Source organism: Petaurus breviceps, unplaced genomic scaffold (assembly GCF_028583685.1).
Source record: "Petaurus breviceps papuanus isolate PSGF00001 unplaced genomic scaffold, PetGlider_PUasm1.0 90842, whole genome shotgun sequence".
Taxonomy (NCBI): domain Eukaryota; kingdom Metazoa; phylum Chordata; class Mammalia; order Diprotodontia; family Petauridae; genus Petaurus; species Petaurus breviceps.
In genome coordinates, this window is record NW_027187358.1 from 8,255,612 (window position 1) to 8,272,258 (window position 16,647).

Genomic DNA, 16,647 nt, shown 5'->3' on the forward strand with positions numbered 1-16,647 from the left:
TTCACATCACCACTAACTGCATATAGTTCATTCTCACTACCAACTTTATGGGCTTAAACTACTAAATACAACCAACTAAATTTGCTTAACATTCATATTTTAATTACACCAACTATGCAACTTTTCTGAACCTTTATTTCTTCAATGAAAAAAATGGGCATAAATAGTAGCATCTCAAATGTATGCAAAGTGTTTAACAAAGCTTAAAGCACTATAATTCATGTGAATAATTATTACTAGTAATACTTACAAGGGGGCAGCTAGGTGGCGAACTTGATAGAGTACCAGGCCCGGAGTGAGAAAGACTCATAATCTTAAATTCAAATCTGGCCCTAGACTTTTACTACATTTACTGTGTTACCCTGGGCAAATCACTTAACCCTGTTTGCCTCAGGTTCTTGTTTGTAAAATGAACTGAGAAGGACATGACAAACCACTCCAGTATTTTTGCCAAGAAAACCCCAAAAGGAATCACAGAGTCAGACACAATTAAACAACAACAACACTTAAAAAATCAGATGGGTCTAGTTGGGAACACTCATGTCTGCATTAGCAAGTTGAATTAAATGTTGTATGACTGTCTGTCTTATAATGCATTACCAGGAAAATGCCAGAGATCTGAATTCAACTGTGACCAAAGGAGGGGAAAATTCTATTGCTGTTCCCTTCTATACTTTGCAAATGAAATGAATTCCTACAGGTAGTTATTAGACAAATACTGACATAAGATTAAAGAATAATGCATTCTCCAAAACATCTGGTGTTTTTGTGGTCACATCAAAAGTACATTAATTACCATTTTCATCACAATTTTTCATGACAAACTTCTGTCCTCTTTGTTATGCTACTTAGTCATGACATATGCAAGCTTTTGATGGGGTAGAGATGAGTATTACTTAAAATGATTATAGATCTGGATTAGGGAGTGGGCATATACCTACCAAATACATGGGAAAATGACAGAGCCAAATGTAGAGAAGTTTTAAATGACTTTTCTCAGCACATCATCAACAACATGAAGTTAAAGCAGCTAGTTCTCAATAATGACTTGTAGCTGATCGATTTCTATGTAAAGCAGGCTAGGTTAGGCAGCTAGGTGGCACAGTAGCTAGAGTACTGGGCCTACAGTCAGGAAGACTCTAGAATTAAAATGTGGTCTCAGGCACTAACTAGCTGTGTGACCCTGGATAACTCACTTAACTGTTTGCCTTAGTTTCCTCAGCTGTAAAACAAGCCAGCAAACCACTCCAATATCTTTGTCAAGAAAACACCAAATGTGATCACAAAGAATTGGACACAACTGAAATGAATGAACCTAACCCCAAAATTATTACACTCTGCATACAGAGCAGTGGATGGATTCTGATAATACAAATTCTGATTAGACAGAGAGACTTCTTAAATAATATACAGCTTTTGGGTGTTTAATGTTTTGGGTCTTAATGTTTTCACCTGGTACTAAAATGTCTTCTGAGGTCTTCATTCTAAACACAAAGAAATAAAGCAGTGTAAAATAGCCATGAAGGGTACAAGAGAGAAGCTGCCACAGATCAGGGACTGCAGTCTCTGTCTTCCAAAAGACTTGGTTTATGAGCATGAGACTATTACCTGCTTCCAACTTCTGAAGAGCCTACTAAATGTTTCCTTCTTTTTCAGAGCTCTGTTACATATGCACGGAAATTGGATACTCTTGGCATGCTGCATTAATTTGTATACTGGGCCATATACTATTGGAAACTGTTTTCAAGTTCACTGTTTCCAGCAATTTACTACTTAGTATCGACTTTGTAAGAAAATGTGCTGCTTAGAATTCCCAAGAATTTTTAGCTCTTAACAATGATTTTTTTTCTTAAGAAAGCTTTAAGTCATCCCAAATTTGGATGCATCTTATACCAGCATATTAGACACAAAAAGAAATAGTTAAATTGATGATTTTTATGTTGTTTTAGGAATTAGTTTGAAACCATTTTAATCCAAAATAAAAGATGATTATATAAAAAAGAGAGCCTTATTAAAACATTCACACACTTAACTCATACTGAAATGAGCACTGTGCCCTTCAAAATGTGACCTACAAACTTAATGCAAAGATACTGTCACTGTTCAGAACTCCTGGAACTCCTCTTCCAAACCTGCTTTGGGAGCTGCCCCAGGAAAATGAGTCCCATCACTTTAGAGTCATATCTTGCTTTCAACCTAAAACATTGTTATCTAGAACAATCATCCATCCTTTGTTATGACTGATTTTATAATATTTCCCAAAAAAAGGTCACTCTTTAAGAATGAATGTTTGTCATTACTGAGGATTATCAAACTAATGAGATAGGTTTACATAGCAATTCTAAACACAGGTTCTACAATTATTTTGAGCAACAAATACATAACTGGAATAAGTGTATAGCTTTGCAAGGTGGTCATTATGAAGTACATACTTTATTTAAAAATATAATTTCCTGGGTGCATGTAGGAATTTAAAAATTGGTCTCATTTCTTTATGGTCATACCTTATATCTCAAATTATATCTATAAGATCAGAATATTAAATAGGCTCTCAAGGATACTATTTTGAAGGATGATACTTATTTACATGTATAAGTTCTGTTATATTTGTTAAAAAGCACACTCATCTTTTCTTACACCTTCTATAGCTAATTGTAATATATCCAAATGTGAAACCAGAAAGATATTAGAAAAAAAAATTGCAGCATGTCAATTTTCATTAGTTCTCCTGCTCTGAGGGATTTATAATTCAGGTAGAAGATTTAAGTCCCAGCTGAAAACTGGCATCCAGAGTTACCGCCTGGGAGCAATTTATTATTATTCTTAAAAAAAAAAGTTTGTTTGGTTCTTAGGTTACAGAGTAAGAGTTGAATAAAATTAAGTTAGTGGTTTCAAAGACTATGGAACTTCTACAGCTCAAAAACATTGTGTTTAGAACTAATATAATTTAATTTGCTGGCTGTAAAGCCATAACGTGGATTAGTGGCTGTGAATATTTAGGAGAGGAGGACAAATCAAAAAGCCCTGTTTGGAAATACAGAGACTAGTGATGGGAGAGATGAAATGAAACAGTTCTGGTACTAGAAAAGTGTATGATGTGTATAAAAGGAATGAATCTTCTCCCTTTTAGAAGAGACATTTTTAATATTATGGCAAAGAAGTGACTTACTCTTGGTTACAATGCAAATAATGAAGAACAAAGCCAAGAATCAAAATCACCTGGTTCTTTATGTGGCTGGTACCTTTATAGCCATTAATTTACTTTATCAGAGTCAGTGGGGGCTGGTGAGTTGCTATCTTCTAGAAAGTGCAGGAAATTCCTTTGGTTTTAACAGGCAAAAAATAAAAACAAACAAAAACAAAACCCACAACCACTCTAACTAGTACCTTAATCAAATGAGCTTGGCCTGCAGGTGATATCTTTCCACTGAAGGGGCTGACTTTAATAAAGTTATTCATATGTCTTATGGAAGATTGTACTACTGCTACATGGTCTAATCATGGCTACTTTAGGAAATAATACTAAATATCCGGCAGTTTTAGAATCTTGGCTATTGATTGATGGAAAAAGCAGTAACACAGTGATGATTTTCTCCTACGGCTTTTATACCCAGATGTAGGATAAATTTTATTTTTAAAAAATGAATAAGATCACGCTCCCTATTGTTAAGATCCTGACTGTCTCAGCACCATCTATCTTTCCTGACCACAAAACTAGGTTCCTAGAAATGTCCAGTCTTTGGGTAGGAATAGGAAGATATTATTGGGAAAGTCATTTATCCACTCAAGATCTGTTTTCACATCTGTAAATGGGGCAAGATGGGTCCAGAGTAGGTAAACAGTGACAGACAGCACTTTATGATTTATATAATACTTTAGCAAATTTCATCTTTGTAACAATTTGGTGAGGATTGCTAGTCTCTTGCACATTGCAGACAACAAATGGTTACTGGATTGGTTTACATTAGCTAGATACTTAAATAGTCAAATGAATCTATGATCCCATCTATGTGGATGTTCCTTTCAACGAATTACATGGCAAACTATCCTGTACCATTCTGGTTCATGTCTTCCCAGAAATTCTCCAAAGGGGCTGACCCAGTGTGTTGGCGGGCTTCTTTGCTTTTTCCTGGTATTACCAGGATACAAGTGGAGTGTTCATGCTGTGCCACCTTTTATCCCTCACGTTTGCCATGCACCCAGCTCATCTTCTTCACTTGCATATTTCACTGATGACCTCCTTGACTCTAATTCTTCTCTGAAGTTCCTTGTTATATGTTATAGCCAATTCACATCTTTTGGGTGCCTCTCCATTGCTCTCTGGGTGGAAATGAAGTCTCAGGATAAGAAAATACATAACTGGCAATTGTCAATAGTGGGATTTGAGCTTGCATCTTTCCTGACTCCACAGCCAGTTGTGTTTTCCAGTATACTATGTTAATGTTCTAACTGTAGTTTATGCACTATTATTGCCCTCTCTATTCTCCCAGATTTTAGTTTTCTGAACTTGAGAAAAGAGGAAAAAAGAAGAACTTAGGTCTCTTTGCTTTCATTAACCTGAAGCAGTAGAGCACAGATCCCACCTGTGATACCAAGGTGTTCCATCTATTAGGATAATTCTCCTTTTAAATCATGAAACCTCGATGAAGCCTTTCAACAAGGTTTTTAATGAAAACAATTATTCAATTCTGTATAGGTGTTTTTGTTTTCAGGTAAATTAAAATAAATTTTATATCCATCCCAAACATCAGGCTGAAATAGGTCCTGTTCTTTTATGTACTATCAAAAAGAGTGAATAAAATTTATCCCATGATATATCTTTATCAGTTCATAAGAATGGCTATCGAATAGCCATCTGGGCATTTCTGATAACTCCATATGATATAAATTTTTCTAGAGACGTATTATTTTAACTTCAATTTCTGAAAATGAAATGATAAACAATTAAATCTTATTACTTGTGTCTTGAACTGCTGAGAGGCAGGAAAACTGAAGCTGAGGCTGATGCTTGGTTGCAATGAGTGTTGAGTGACAGACTTGACATTAAATTTCCTGGCCTTTGTCAAATTATATCAAGAGCATAACACAACTTTCCAGCTTAACTATCTGGAGTGAATCAAATCGTTAACGCAGCAGATTCTTTGGAAGAGTGCCAGGTCTCGCTGCAACATGTACAAATCAGTGTAATCTGCAACACAACGCATGATCTCCTGGCACTTTATTCAAGCAACAGGAGAAATCTGATGCTTGCCTCTGGCTGTCATAGACAGCCAAAATATTATTTCACAAAGAGGGAAAGAATTTTTTGAGGAAAGGTAACCCCTGGGAAAAAAATACTGGGCTTCACTTCTCTGGTAAGAAAGCAGCTATTTTACTAACTGTTCAAAATATACAGCACAGCACAGTCACCCTCATGTACGGGTCTAATTAAAAGTTTTACGTAATGACTGGAGCATACTAAAAGTCCTTTCCTTGTATATCTGAGTATTTGTTGTTCGAGACTGTAAATCTGAAACAGTTGGGACCCGAGGCACAATGCCACAACGGAGATGGGTGCTAACATGTTCCTGGGAGGTCAAGGGATCCTTTCAAGACACAAGTGCTCCATTTGGTCATGAAAATGGGCATCCTCTGGAAAGCCAAGATGAGCCCCAACATAAGAGAAGAACTATAAATCCTAGCCTATCTTCTGATGCGGCTTAGTTATACTAAGGGGAAAGTAGGAGCAAAAAAGGATAGGGACAGGACTCTTGCTCAGGGTGGACATATCAGAGGGAAGGCAAAACTATTTAATTCTTAGTTGGGTTGTGCCTTTTCAGTCAAGGAGAATTATCTTTGAGCTGGAAAAAATGACCAAGAGTGAGTTGATACTTAAGATAGCAATTCCTAGTTGTTATTGATAAGTTCAGGTTATAAAGCCAAAAGGAAATACAATGTAGAAGGCTTAAAAGAGTAAATAGACCTGAAGTCAAAGCCACAGTCAATCACCTTTGAAAAATCAGGGAAAATAGGAGAGGCACTAAAGTAATAGAGAAGGGTAAATGATACACTAATTTTTAAATGAGAAAGAGCAGTCTATAAACTAAGGACTATATGGTTATATGGAGAAAGGATTGGCTCTGGTGCCAGAGGATCTGGATTAATTTTCTAATCCAGATGCTTATTACTTATGTGACTGTGGGCAAATCCCTTAACCTCCCTGGGCCTCAGTTTCCTCAACCACAAAATGAGGAGGTTGGACTAAACCACCTGAGGCCCCTTTCAGCTCTAGATCTATGATCTACAATGAGCTAGACTTCTCTACCTACCAAGACAGTTATGGAACATACAGAAAAGTAAGCAGTGATTCCCCAGAATCAACACAGCTTCACGTAATGCCAAATTAATCTTATTTACTTTTCAAACTGGATTAATGAGACAAGTAGACAGGGGAATGCTGTTAAATACTTTTTACCTAGATTTTAGCAAAGCATTTGACAATGGTTTTGAGAAAAGAGGGGGGAATGTGAACTAGAGAACAGTACAACTTGAGATGGATTCAGAACTGCTTGAATGACCAGAGTCTAACTGACAGTTTTATGGAGCTTGAAAGGGGGTGTTCAGTGAAGTGCTCCAGAAATCTATTTGTTGGTCTTATTTAACATTTTTATCTATGACCTGGATAATGGCATAGATGGGCATTCCTATCAAATACCCAGATGACACAAAGTTGGAAGAGAGAATTAACACACTGGATAACTATATCAGGACTCAAACAGATTTTGATAGGTAGGAACACTGGAATGACAATTGATTGATTGGATTAACAAGAGATGATTTAATAGATAAAACTATTAAGTCTTACTTTGGGCTCAAACATTTCCACTTCCCAAGTAAAAGGTGAAGAAAGAATGGTTAAAGAGTAGTTCATCTGAAAAAGATTTGATGATATTAGTGAACTGCCAGCTCAGTTTAACACCACAGTGTGAAATTGCCAATACACATGTTAAAAGTCATTATATACAATACTAAAGGAAGTACAGTGATCAGGACTAGTTCTATGGGACTCCATCCTGGTCCAAATACAATCCAGAGTATCATACTCACTTCTAAGTGTCAAAGTTTGGAAATGACTTTGATAAGCTGGAGAGTATGCAAAGAATGTTAACTAGTATGTAAAGGATTATGTGAAGAAAATTGGGATGTTTACCCTGAAAAAAAGATAGATGAGGAGGGACACAATAGCTTCCTTGAAGAAAAAGTTACTTGGACAACGAATAAGCCTCAATCTGGTTGGCTCCAGTGTATAACGAGGAGCAAAGGGCAGAAGTTATAAAGAGGAAAATTTAGGTTTGATACCAGGAAAAACTTCCCAACAGCAAGAGGTTTCCTTGGGATGGAAGGTTTTCATCTTACTAAAGATCTCCAAACTAAAGCAGGACAACCATTTTCTGGGTATGTTATAGAGAGCAGCTGGGGAGATAGTGTGGTAAGAATGCTGGACTTAGAACCACAGGTTTGGGGTTCAAATCCTCACTTTGGCATTTACTACCTAGTATGAACTTGAGCAAGTCACTTAATCAAGAGCCATTTATGAAGTACTTACTTTAAGTTAGATACTATCATAGGCATTAGGGATACAGAGACAGAAATTGCTCTGCTCTCAAGGTACTTACATACAACTGGAGGAAACAAACGTATATAAAAAGTACATACAGAATATAGACAAAACAAATACAGGATAATTTAGGGAGGAAGTATAATAGAAACTAGAGGGTTGGGAAAGACTTTAGGTGGAAATTGTGCTTAAGCTGAATTCTGAAAGAAACCATAAGAGGCAGAGGCAGAAGCAGAAAGACAAGCTCCAATCCAGCCTTTGATATTTAATAGCTGTGCATCATTGAGCAAGTCAGTTTTCTCATATGCAAAATGGGGATATTAATAGCACAAGGTCTTTTCTTTTTAGTGTTTTTATCATCCATGAATACTGGAGTTCAGAAAAGGGTTTTTTCTGCCTCTATTCTTACTTTATTCTGAATAATTATGATTAATAATTTTAAAAAGATATTATATTTTTCTAAAGTTAATATGTACCTGAAATTTTGGACCCTAATATGATTAGGGAGACTGGTCTATAATTTTTAAGTGGGTTTCAAGAATAATGTAATATCTGACTCATAAAATCTAGTGCTCCATCTTTTCCCATATATATAACTTAAATGAACTGGATGAGTATTTACAAAAATACAAAATACACAGAATAACAGAACAAGAATAGAATATTTAATAATGAAAAATTGGAAAAAAAGGAATTAAACAAAGCACAATTAAATTATCAAGGAAAAAAAGAACTACAGTTAGTAAAGACAAGATGGTCAAGTTGCAGGGAAAAATGCGGTAAATTACAGCAATATGCCCCTGCCCTCAGCAAATCTAGAAAACACACCAGACGTAATCCTTATTAGAAAATTCAAGGGGCAGCTAGATGGCACAGTGAATAGAGCACCAGCCTTGGAGTCAGGAGGACCCAAGTTCAAATCCAGCCTCAGACTCTTAACACTTTCTAGCTGTGTGACCTTGGGCAAGTCACTTAACCCCAATTGCCCTGACTTCCCCCCTCCAAAAAAAAAAAAGAAAAGAAAATTCAAAAAAGAATCCCAGTGAGGTTTTCTAGCCCAGGCTGGCAGAAGGAGACAGCCAAAGAGATCTAAAAACATTGAGAACTGGGTCTGGCCAGGGCCATGTAGCAGTACCAGTATTTTAGTACAGGGAGAAGCTGTGTACCAGGGCAAGAAGATGTCACAGGTCCAGATTAGAGAGATGTTGCATCCAGGAACAGGTGTCAAGTGGCAGCTCTATTACTGACTAAACATTTCTGGGTCACAGAATCAGGGTGAACAAAGAAGGGAACCTGCACCTATGGGTTAGGATGTTGAGGAGAAATGTTTCCTCTAGGCTGTATAAAGAACAAGTTCAGAAGCAAGCAACAGCTGTGTGGCTCTGACAAAAGGGGCTGGGGGGGGGGGGGGAGGAGGTATATCTCAGTTCCAGCTTCTAGCCAAGTATAAAGCTTACATTGGAATAACCAAGGCAAGAATCCAAGAATTACAGGGAAACCTACAGTTCTGTCACTCTAGACCAGCAAAACTTTCCAAATGACTGACAGTATCTGAGTCCAGAAGTAGTATGAAACTCCAAATGGGGTAAGCCCACAGGCTTACTGCTCAGACTCAAACCAACGTCAGGAACTTGGGGAGATCAGAACAGAGAAGCAGCAGTAAAAGTCTGTCCTGGATTGGAACACTGAAAACTCTTCAGGAATTCAGTTTGAATTGTCCCTGAAATCACAGAATAACATACATAACAACACTTAATACTCCAAGAAAGTAACAACAGAACCTGCCCAGACATATCATCTGGAAGTGTGCAGAACCTAGCCCTTATATAAAGTTCAAAGTAAGAAATTAGGCTGGAAGAATAAGCAAACAAAAAAAATCCCACCATAAAAAACTAATATAAAACAAGCAAACAACTAATATGGTCATAGGAATACTTAAAATATAAACCCAGAAGAAAGAAATGACTTTAAATAAGAAAAAAAGAATTTGGCACAAATTCAGTTGGAACTGGAATCTCCTGGAAGGGATGAAGCAAAAGTTAAAGAATTTAAAAAATTTTTGTAAGTGAAATGAAAGCACTAGAAGAAAATAAAAAGTAAGAAAAGAAATGAGAGTTACAGAAGGAAAAACTGGAAAGCAAATTAATAGCTTAGAACAGTATAAAACCTCACCCAAGCAACAGATTCTCTGAAAATCAGAATGATCAAATAGAAACCAATGACTCCATGAAACAACAAGGAAAGTTAAAACAAATGCAAAAGACTGAAAAAGAAAACAGGAAGAAAATGTAAAGCATCTCATAGCAAAAATAACTGACCTGGAAAATAGATCAAGAAGAAAAATTTAAGAAGTATAGGACTCCCTGAAAGCCATGACTAAAAAAAGGGCCTAGAAATCATATTTCAAAAAATTATAAAAGAAAATTGACCAGATCTCTTAGAACCAGAAGGCAAAATGGAAGCAGAATTCACTGGTCATCACTTTAAAGAAACTTCAAAATGAAAAATCTCAGGAACATTATAACCAGAATGCAGAGTTTCCATATCAAATAAATTACTGCAAGCCGACCTAAAGAAAGAATTCAAGTTTATCAAGGAGACACAAGATCATATATGAATTAGTAGCCATGACAATAAAAGAAGAGAAAGCTTATAATACAATACCTCAGAAGGCAAAGGATATAAGCTTACATTCAAGAATAAAGTATACAGCAAAACTGAATAGAACCCTGCAGGAGAAAAAGTGGGCCTTTAATGAGATAAGAGGGCTTCTAAGCATTTCAGATGAAAAGACCAGAGCTACATAGAAACTCTGAAATACAAACACAGAAGTCAAGAGAGACATAAAAAGGTAAATATGAATTAACAATCATAAGAGAGTTAACAAGGACAAATTGTTTGCATTCTAATAAGAGATTACACATGTAACCACTGAACACCATTATCATCAGAGGTCACAGCGGGAGTCTATTCAGACTAAAGGCCTGGCAGTAGTTCTGTTATATCCTGATGATCTCAACAGAAAAACTGAAAAAGAGGGGAAGAAGAAAACACTACGGGGGCAAAGGGAAATGTTAGGGAGATAAGATGGAGAATCACCAGGCCATAATAGCTGCCTTATTATTTCCTTTTACAGTCCTCTAGGCCTTGCTTTCTGCAGTCACTCTATATGCCCTGCAATCCCCTGGCACTGTCATTTCATCTACCAGTGCAACCTAAGAATCTTGTCATCTGACCCACAATTGCACCTGTAGGTATTCTAGGCCTTTCCACCTGCCCCACAGATGAACAGAGTCAATCTCAATTTTTCTTTCCAGTCTAAGCACTTAGCATAATGTTTGGTGAATAAGTGCTTAAAAATGCTTTTTCATATATTCATTCATTTGCTTTGCTTTTACTTATCTTATACTATACACCGCCTTGTATTAAGGTACTAGTTATTCTTATCTCCCATGTTACATTATAAGTTATTAGACGATAGGCTCATCTTTTTGTATCACACCATGCAGTGACACTTAGTAGGGTCTTAATAAATGTTTGGCGATTGGTTGTTAAGTAATTGGTAGTAGGCATTGAGTCAATAAATAAATATTTTTGGAATAAGTGAAATAAAAATCAATGAATTAATTCAATGAACACTTATTGCACTATGTGCAAGGAAAATACCAGATATACTTATATGCTGGAGAACTAATTATTGATATTTCCCCTAATAGGGCATTGTTGTTGTTATTGTTGAGTTATGTCTGACTCTTCATGACCCCATTTAGGGTTTTCTTGGTAAAGGTAATAGAATGATTTGCCATTTCCTTCTCCAGATCATTTTACAGATGAGAAAACTGAGGCAAAATGGTTAAGTGACTTGCCCAAGGTCACACAGCTATTAAGTATCTAAGGCTGGATTTGCACTCAGGTCTTCCTGAATCCAGGCATGGCATTCTATTCACTGCGCCACCTAGCTTCTCAAACTCTCTGCAGTCTTTGACACTGCTGATCACCCTCTTCTCTCTAAGTTTTCTGGAAACCATTCTCACACCATATGACCTGTGCATCTCAATCTTCTTTGAGGCATCTTCATCCAGATCATGCCTCTAACTCTAAGTCCAACAGGGTCCTATGTCGGGTCCTCTTTTCTTCTTCCTCTATAACTTCATTTGGTGATCTCATCAGCTCTCACAGATCATTATATCATCTCTATGTTGACAATTCTTGAATCTATTTCTCCTGCCTTAAGCCCTCTGCTGGCCTCCAATCTCAAATCTCCAACTGCCTTTTAGACATTAGGAACTAGATAATCAGTAGACTGAATTCATTATCTTTCTCCCTAAACCCTCCTACCTTCCAAACTTCCTCATTACTACACAAGACAACACCAGTTTCTCAGTCCCTCAGGCTCACAACACAGGTGTCTTCCTTGACTCTTCATTATTGCTCATTCTCCATATACAATCTGTTTAGAGTTCTGTCAGTTTCACCTTTGACATGCATCTCTCTAATATGGCAGTTTCTGCCTCTGATATTGCCACCACCCTGGAGCAGATTCTAATCAATTTGCATTTAGACTACTGCAATAGCCTGCTGGTGGGACTTGCCTCCAGTCTCCCCCAACTCCAATCCATTCTCCATTCAGCCACCAAAGTGATTTTCCTAAAGCACAGGTCAAATGATGTCACCCTTCTTCTCAAACTCCAGTGGTTCCCTATAGCTCCCAGGATCAAATACAAAATCCTCAGTTTGGCACTGAAAACCCTTCATAACCTACCCTCCTACCCCTAACTTTCCAGGTTTCTTCCATCTTACTCCCCACCACATCCAGCAACACTGGTCTTCTGGCTATTCCATAAATAAGACACTCTATCTTTCAGTTCTAGGCATTTTTTCTGGCTGCCCTCTATGCCTGTAATATTCTCCTTCTTCATCTCTGCCTACTGGCTTCCCTGGTGTGCTTCAAGTCCCAATTAAAATTCCATCTTCCAGGAAGATTTTCCCAAACCCTCTTAATTCTAGGTCTGGGGTGGGAAACCTCTGGTCTTGAGGCTATATGTGGCCTTCTATATCTTTGGGTACAATCTTTTGACTGAGTCCAAGTTTTATAGAACAAATCCTTTTCTTAAGAGAATTTGCTCTGTGACGTTTGGATTCAGTCAACGGGCCACACTTGAGGATAGAGAGGGCCACATGTGGCCTCAAGGCTGAAGGTTCCCCACTCCTGTTCTAGGCTCTTTCAATTATTTCCTATTTTTCTTGTATATATCTTAATTGCACATATTGTTTGCTTTTGTCTCTTTCATTAGATTGTGAGTTCCTTGAAGGCAGGGATTGTCTTTTGCCTCTTTTTGGTTTTACCTCCCACACTGAGAAACATTTGTAAAAGCACTTAACACAGTTCCTGGTACATAGTAGGTACTATATAAATGCTTATTCCCTTCCCTTTCCCTTAAGTAAAAGTTTAATTTTAAATTTCATTATTTTTAAATTCAAACAGTTAAAGTCAGACATATAATTCAGTGAAAATGGCTTAAAATATTTCCAAATACACTTTTTAATGAAAAAAAGTACTTCATTTAAAAAAACTTTTGATTTTATAACCTGAATCATAATCTCCCAAAGTCTCAGGGTTGGAGGGCACCTGATCGATATACTTGTACAAGGATTTTCTCTACAACATCCCTGGTCAGTGGTCAAACAGTAACACAAAACTCACTACTTCTCAAGGAAGCCCATTCCATTTCTGTATAGCTCTAAATGTTAGGAATTACCTCCTTATATCAAACCTAAACAGCCTCTCTTCAACTTCTGCCTTCTGAGGCTAACTGTGTTTCAGTGGAAGGAACAATGGCTCTTTAGTAAGAGAAGACAGTATGAATTCTAGCTCTTCCACTTCCTATCTATATGACCCTGAAGAAGTCGTTTAAGCTTCCTGGGGCTCAGTTTCCTCAGCAGTAAAATGTAGGGGCCATTGTAGATCGGGAGTTCTTATTCTTTGTTGTCTATTGGACCCCTGTGGAACTCTGGTGAAACCTACTGGCCTCTTTTTGACATGTTTTTAAATGCATAAAATAAAATATATAAAATTACAAAGGAAATCAATTATGTCAAAATAGTTACTAAATATTACACCAGTTGGTAAACCCCAGGTTAGGAACTCCTGAGCTAAATAAATGGTCTCTGAGATTTCTTCTAGTTCTAGAAAACTGTGATCCTAGGATCTCCTTCAGAGTAATGTCCATGGTTTTTTCAAGCAACCCTTGGATGGCATGAATTAGGGGGCCTTCAACATGCTGGTTGTCCTCCAGATAGCCTATCAATCTTCTCCTAAACTGCGGCACCCAGAAATGAACACAATACTCCCTCATTTCAAAGTGTCTTAATAATCTCCTATACCAGTTCTTTCAGTACCCTTAGATGCCATTCATTTGGACTGTGAGACATCAAGGGCAGTTGTTCTCCATGTATGGTATGATTTAGGGACACTGGCCTCCTTGCTGTTTCTTGCACACAATCCTCCATCACTGTCCCCCATGCCTGCAATCCTCTTGCATTCTCACATCCACCTCCTGGCTTTCTTGGCTTCCTTCAAGTTTCAGTTAAAGTCCTACCTTCTATAAGAAGCCAGTCCTTCTTAATTTCAGTGCCTTCCCTTTGAGACTACCCTCAATTTATCCTATATATATCTTGTTTATACATAGGTGGTTAGCATGTTATCTCTAATTAGATGGTATATTTCTTGAGAGCAGGGACTATTTGTTTTTGTGCCTTCCTTTGTATCCCTAGAACATAGCTCAATACCTGGCCCACAGAAGATGGGGCTTTGCAACTGACTGGATGATGCGGGCATTCAGTCGTCATTAGGCAGGTCCTAATCAGTTACATCTAATTAATTTTCTTTTCTTTTTCTTTTTTTTTTAAAGCAATCGGGGTTAATTAACTTACTTATCCCGACTCTGGGGCTGGTACTCTTACTCACTGCGCCACCTGGCCGCCCCTAAGCAATTGGGATTAAGTAACTTGCTCAAGGTTACATGGCCAGGTGTTTCTGGGTGGTGCTAAGTGTCTGAGCCCGTATTTGATCCCAGATCATCCCAACTCTGGGGCTGGTGCTCTTACTCGCTGTGCTACCTGGCCACCACCTTCTAATTAATTTTCAAAACAAAAAGAAGAGTGAGCAATACAATTTCTATGATATATTCTGAACTATTAGTATAGGCTTATTTAACATGAAGCTGAGTCAGAAACACTGGCTTTTTTTCTTCAATGAGAAAAAATAATGGGCCCTATGACTTAGCATTCAGAAAATTCCAAAAAAGTAATCAACTTAAACACAATCATAATTTTGTTCCCCAAAGCTGAATTAATAAAGTACCCCATTATACCCAAACAAAGATTGCTTGATATGTGACATTTTACCTGGTATACAGCTGAGAGTATTCTCATATGGTCTTACCTCATAGCTGTGTCATATGATTCTGGATGGATACATGTTTGATCCAAAGGATTTGGCTTCAGTGCAACTTTTGGGGCTGTTTTGCTCTTTTTCTTGCCTTGTTTCTCATCTGTAAACTGAACATCTACTGGAGTTGTCACAGCAATGCTCAGGACTTGATCCCCTGATGAAGATTCATTCTGTAGACTGCTATCACAAAGAAAAGGGGAGAGGATGGAAAGTAGGCCAAGAGGCAGGGAGGTAGATAGGAAGGTAGGACAACAGAGGAGGAAGATAAAAGAAGATAGAATAAGAGAGGTAGGAAATGAGGAAGAAAGGAAAGAAGGGAGGTAGTAAGTTGAGTTTTGGCTATCACAACATCTTTAACATAGATATATACAACCCAATTTTGGCTACTTATTCGTTTCATAGAAACATACCATTTATCACTGACTTAAAACCAAAGAGTGTGTATGTTTGTATGTATGCATATACACATATGTGAATGTGTATATGTGTGTATATATATGTGTAGTATCTAAAACAGAAGTTTACATATATACATGCATGCACACATACGAAAGAAACCTATACCAACCGACTGTGAGAAAGGACTACTGTAGCTTTCATTCATTCAACAAATATTAAGTATATAGTCTGTGACCAGTACTATGGTAGGCAGAATTAGAAAATCAGAGCAGTCTGCCTGGCTCAGTCTGCTGGAAAAAGCAAGTTATTTCCATGAAGATTCTCTGTGACCCAATGAGTTAAGGGTCAAGGGAAGTAAGTGGAATCTCATAAGCTAGTGTTGGTTTCCTGGCAACAACTTTCTCCTCCCTATTTCCACATAATTTTGAGGATGCAAATTACTCTCTTCTGATATTGTCTCATTTTTTTCTCTTTTATTATTCTTTTTATCCAGCTATCAGGGTCCTAAAAACATAATCCCTAGCGAATCACAAAATGATTATATTAGTGTCAAGGGAGAAACTGGGGATTCAGATTCAGACTCTCTGGGACTTCTTGTGGTTTTGTAGAAAAGGCACCCTAACAGAGGAAATAACAGCCAACAAGTCTGGACAGAAAGACCAGTGAAAGTACAAGCCATAAAGTTAAGGGTAACATCAAACAAGTATAAATGAACAAATCTACTTTAAAAGTAGTAGCTCTCAAAGAGTTGTCATGAAGCTCATAGCTGGCTACTACAGGATTCAGACAACTCTGTTATATTAGCCATTCTTCCTTTGAGCCAATGCTTTGAAGTCTTTCTGGATATTACCTAGGACTAAAAATTGTGAGACTTTTATAGCCATTAAACTTCTAATTGGCTTCATGGTGGCCAAAATCTCTTCCCCAACCAAATCCTTGCATTATAGTATTTTACCCTCATGGAAGCTTGAAACTGCAGAATCCTCTGGCAAAATGCTGATTAGTTAATATAGATGAAAACTTTCACCTGTGTGAAAAGGTTCAGGCAGGTCAACTATTACATTGCATATGAGCTGTTAACTGATGTAGTTTTTTTTTTTTTTTGGAAAGTAGAATGGCAAAATATAATTTATTTCATCTGGGCCTTGTAATTTCATTTCAAAAGTAATAAAGACATAGTGTCTGTGAAGGACATTGT

The 16,647-nt window shown here is 37.3% G+C and overlaps 1 protein-coding gene across 5 annotated transcripts in view; it reads right to left on the bottom strand.

Annotated features, from left to right (window-relative positions):
* SRBD1 (S1 RNA binding domain 1) overlaps positions 1–16,647 on the bottom strand; it is a 338,878-nt gene that overhangs the window by 14,549 nt on the left and 307,682 nt on the right. For 4 of the 5 annotated variants that reach the window (XM_069071621.1, XM_069071620.1, XM_069071618.1 and 1 more), the window contains one exon: positions 15,042–15,230. In XM_069071621.1, the coding sequence (XP_068927722.1) occupies positions 15,042–15,230 (189 nt within the window). The remainder of the gene's footprint in view (positions 1–15,041; positions 15,231–16,647) is intronic. The other variant, XM_069071622.1, reaches the window with a different exon arrangement.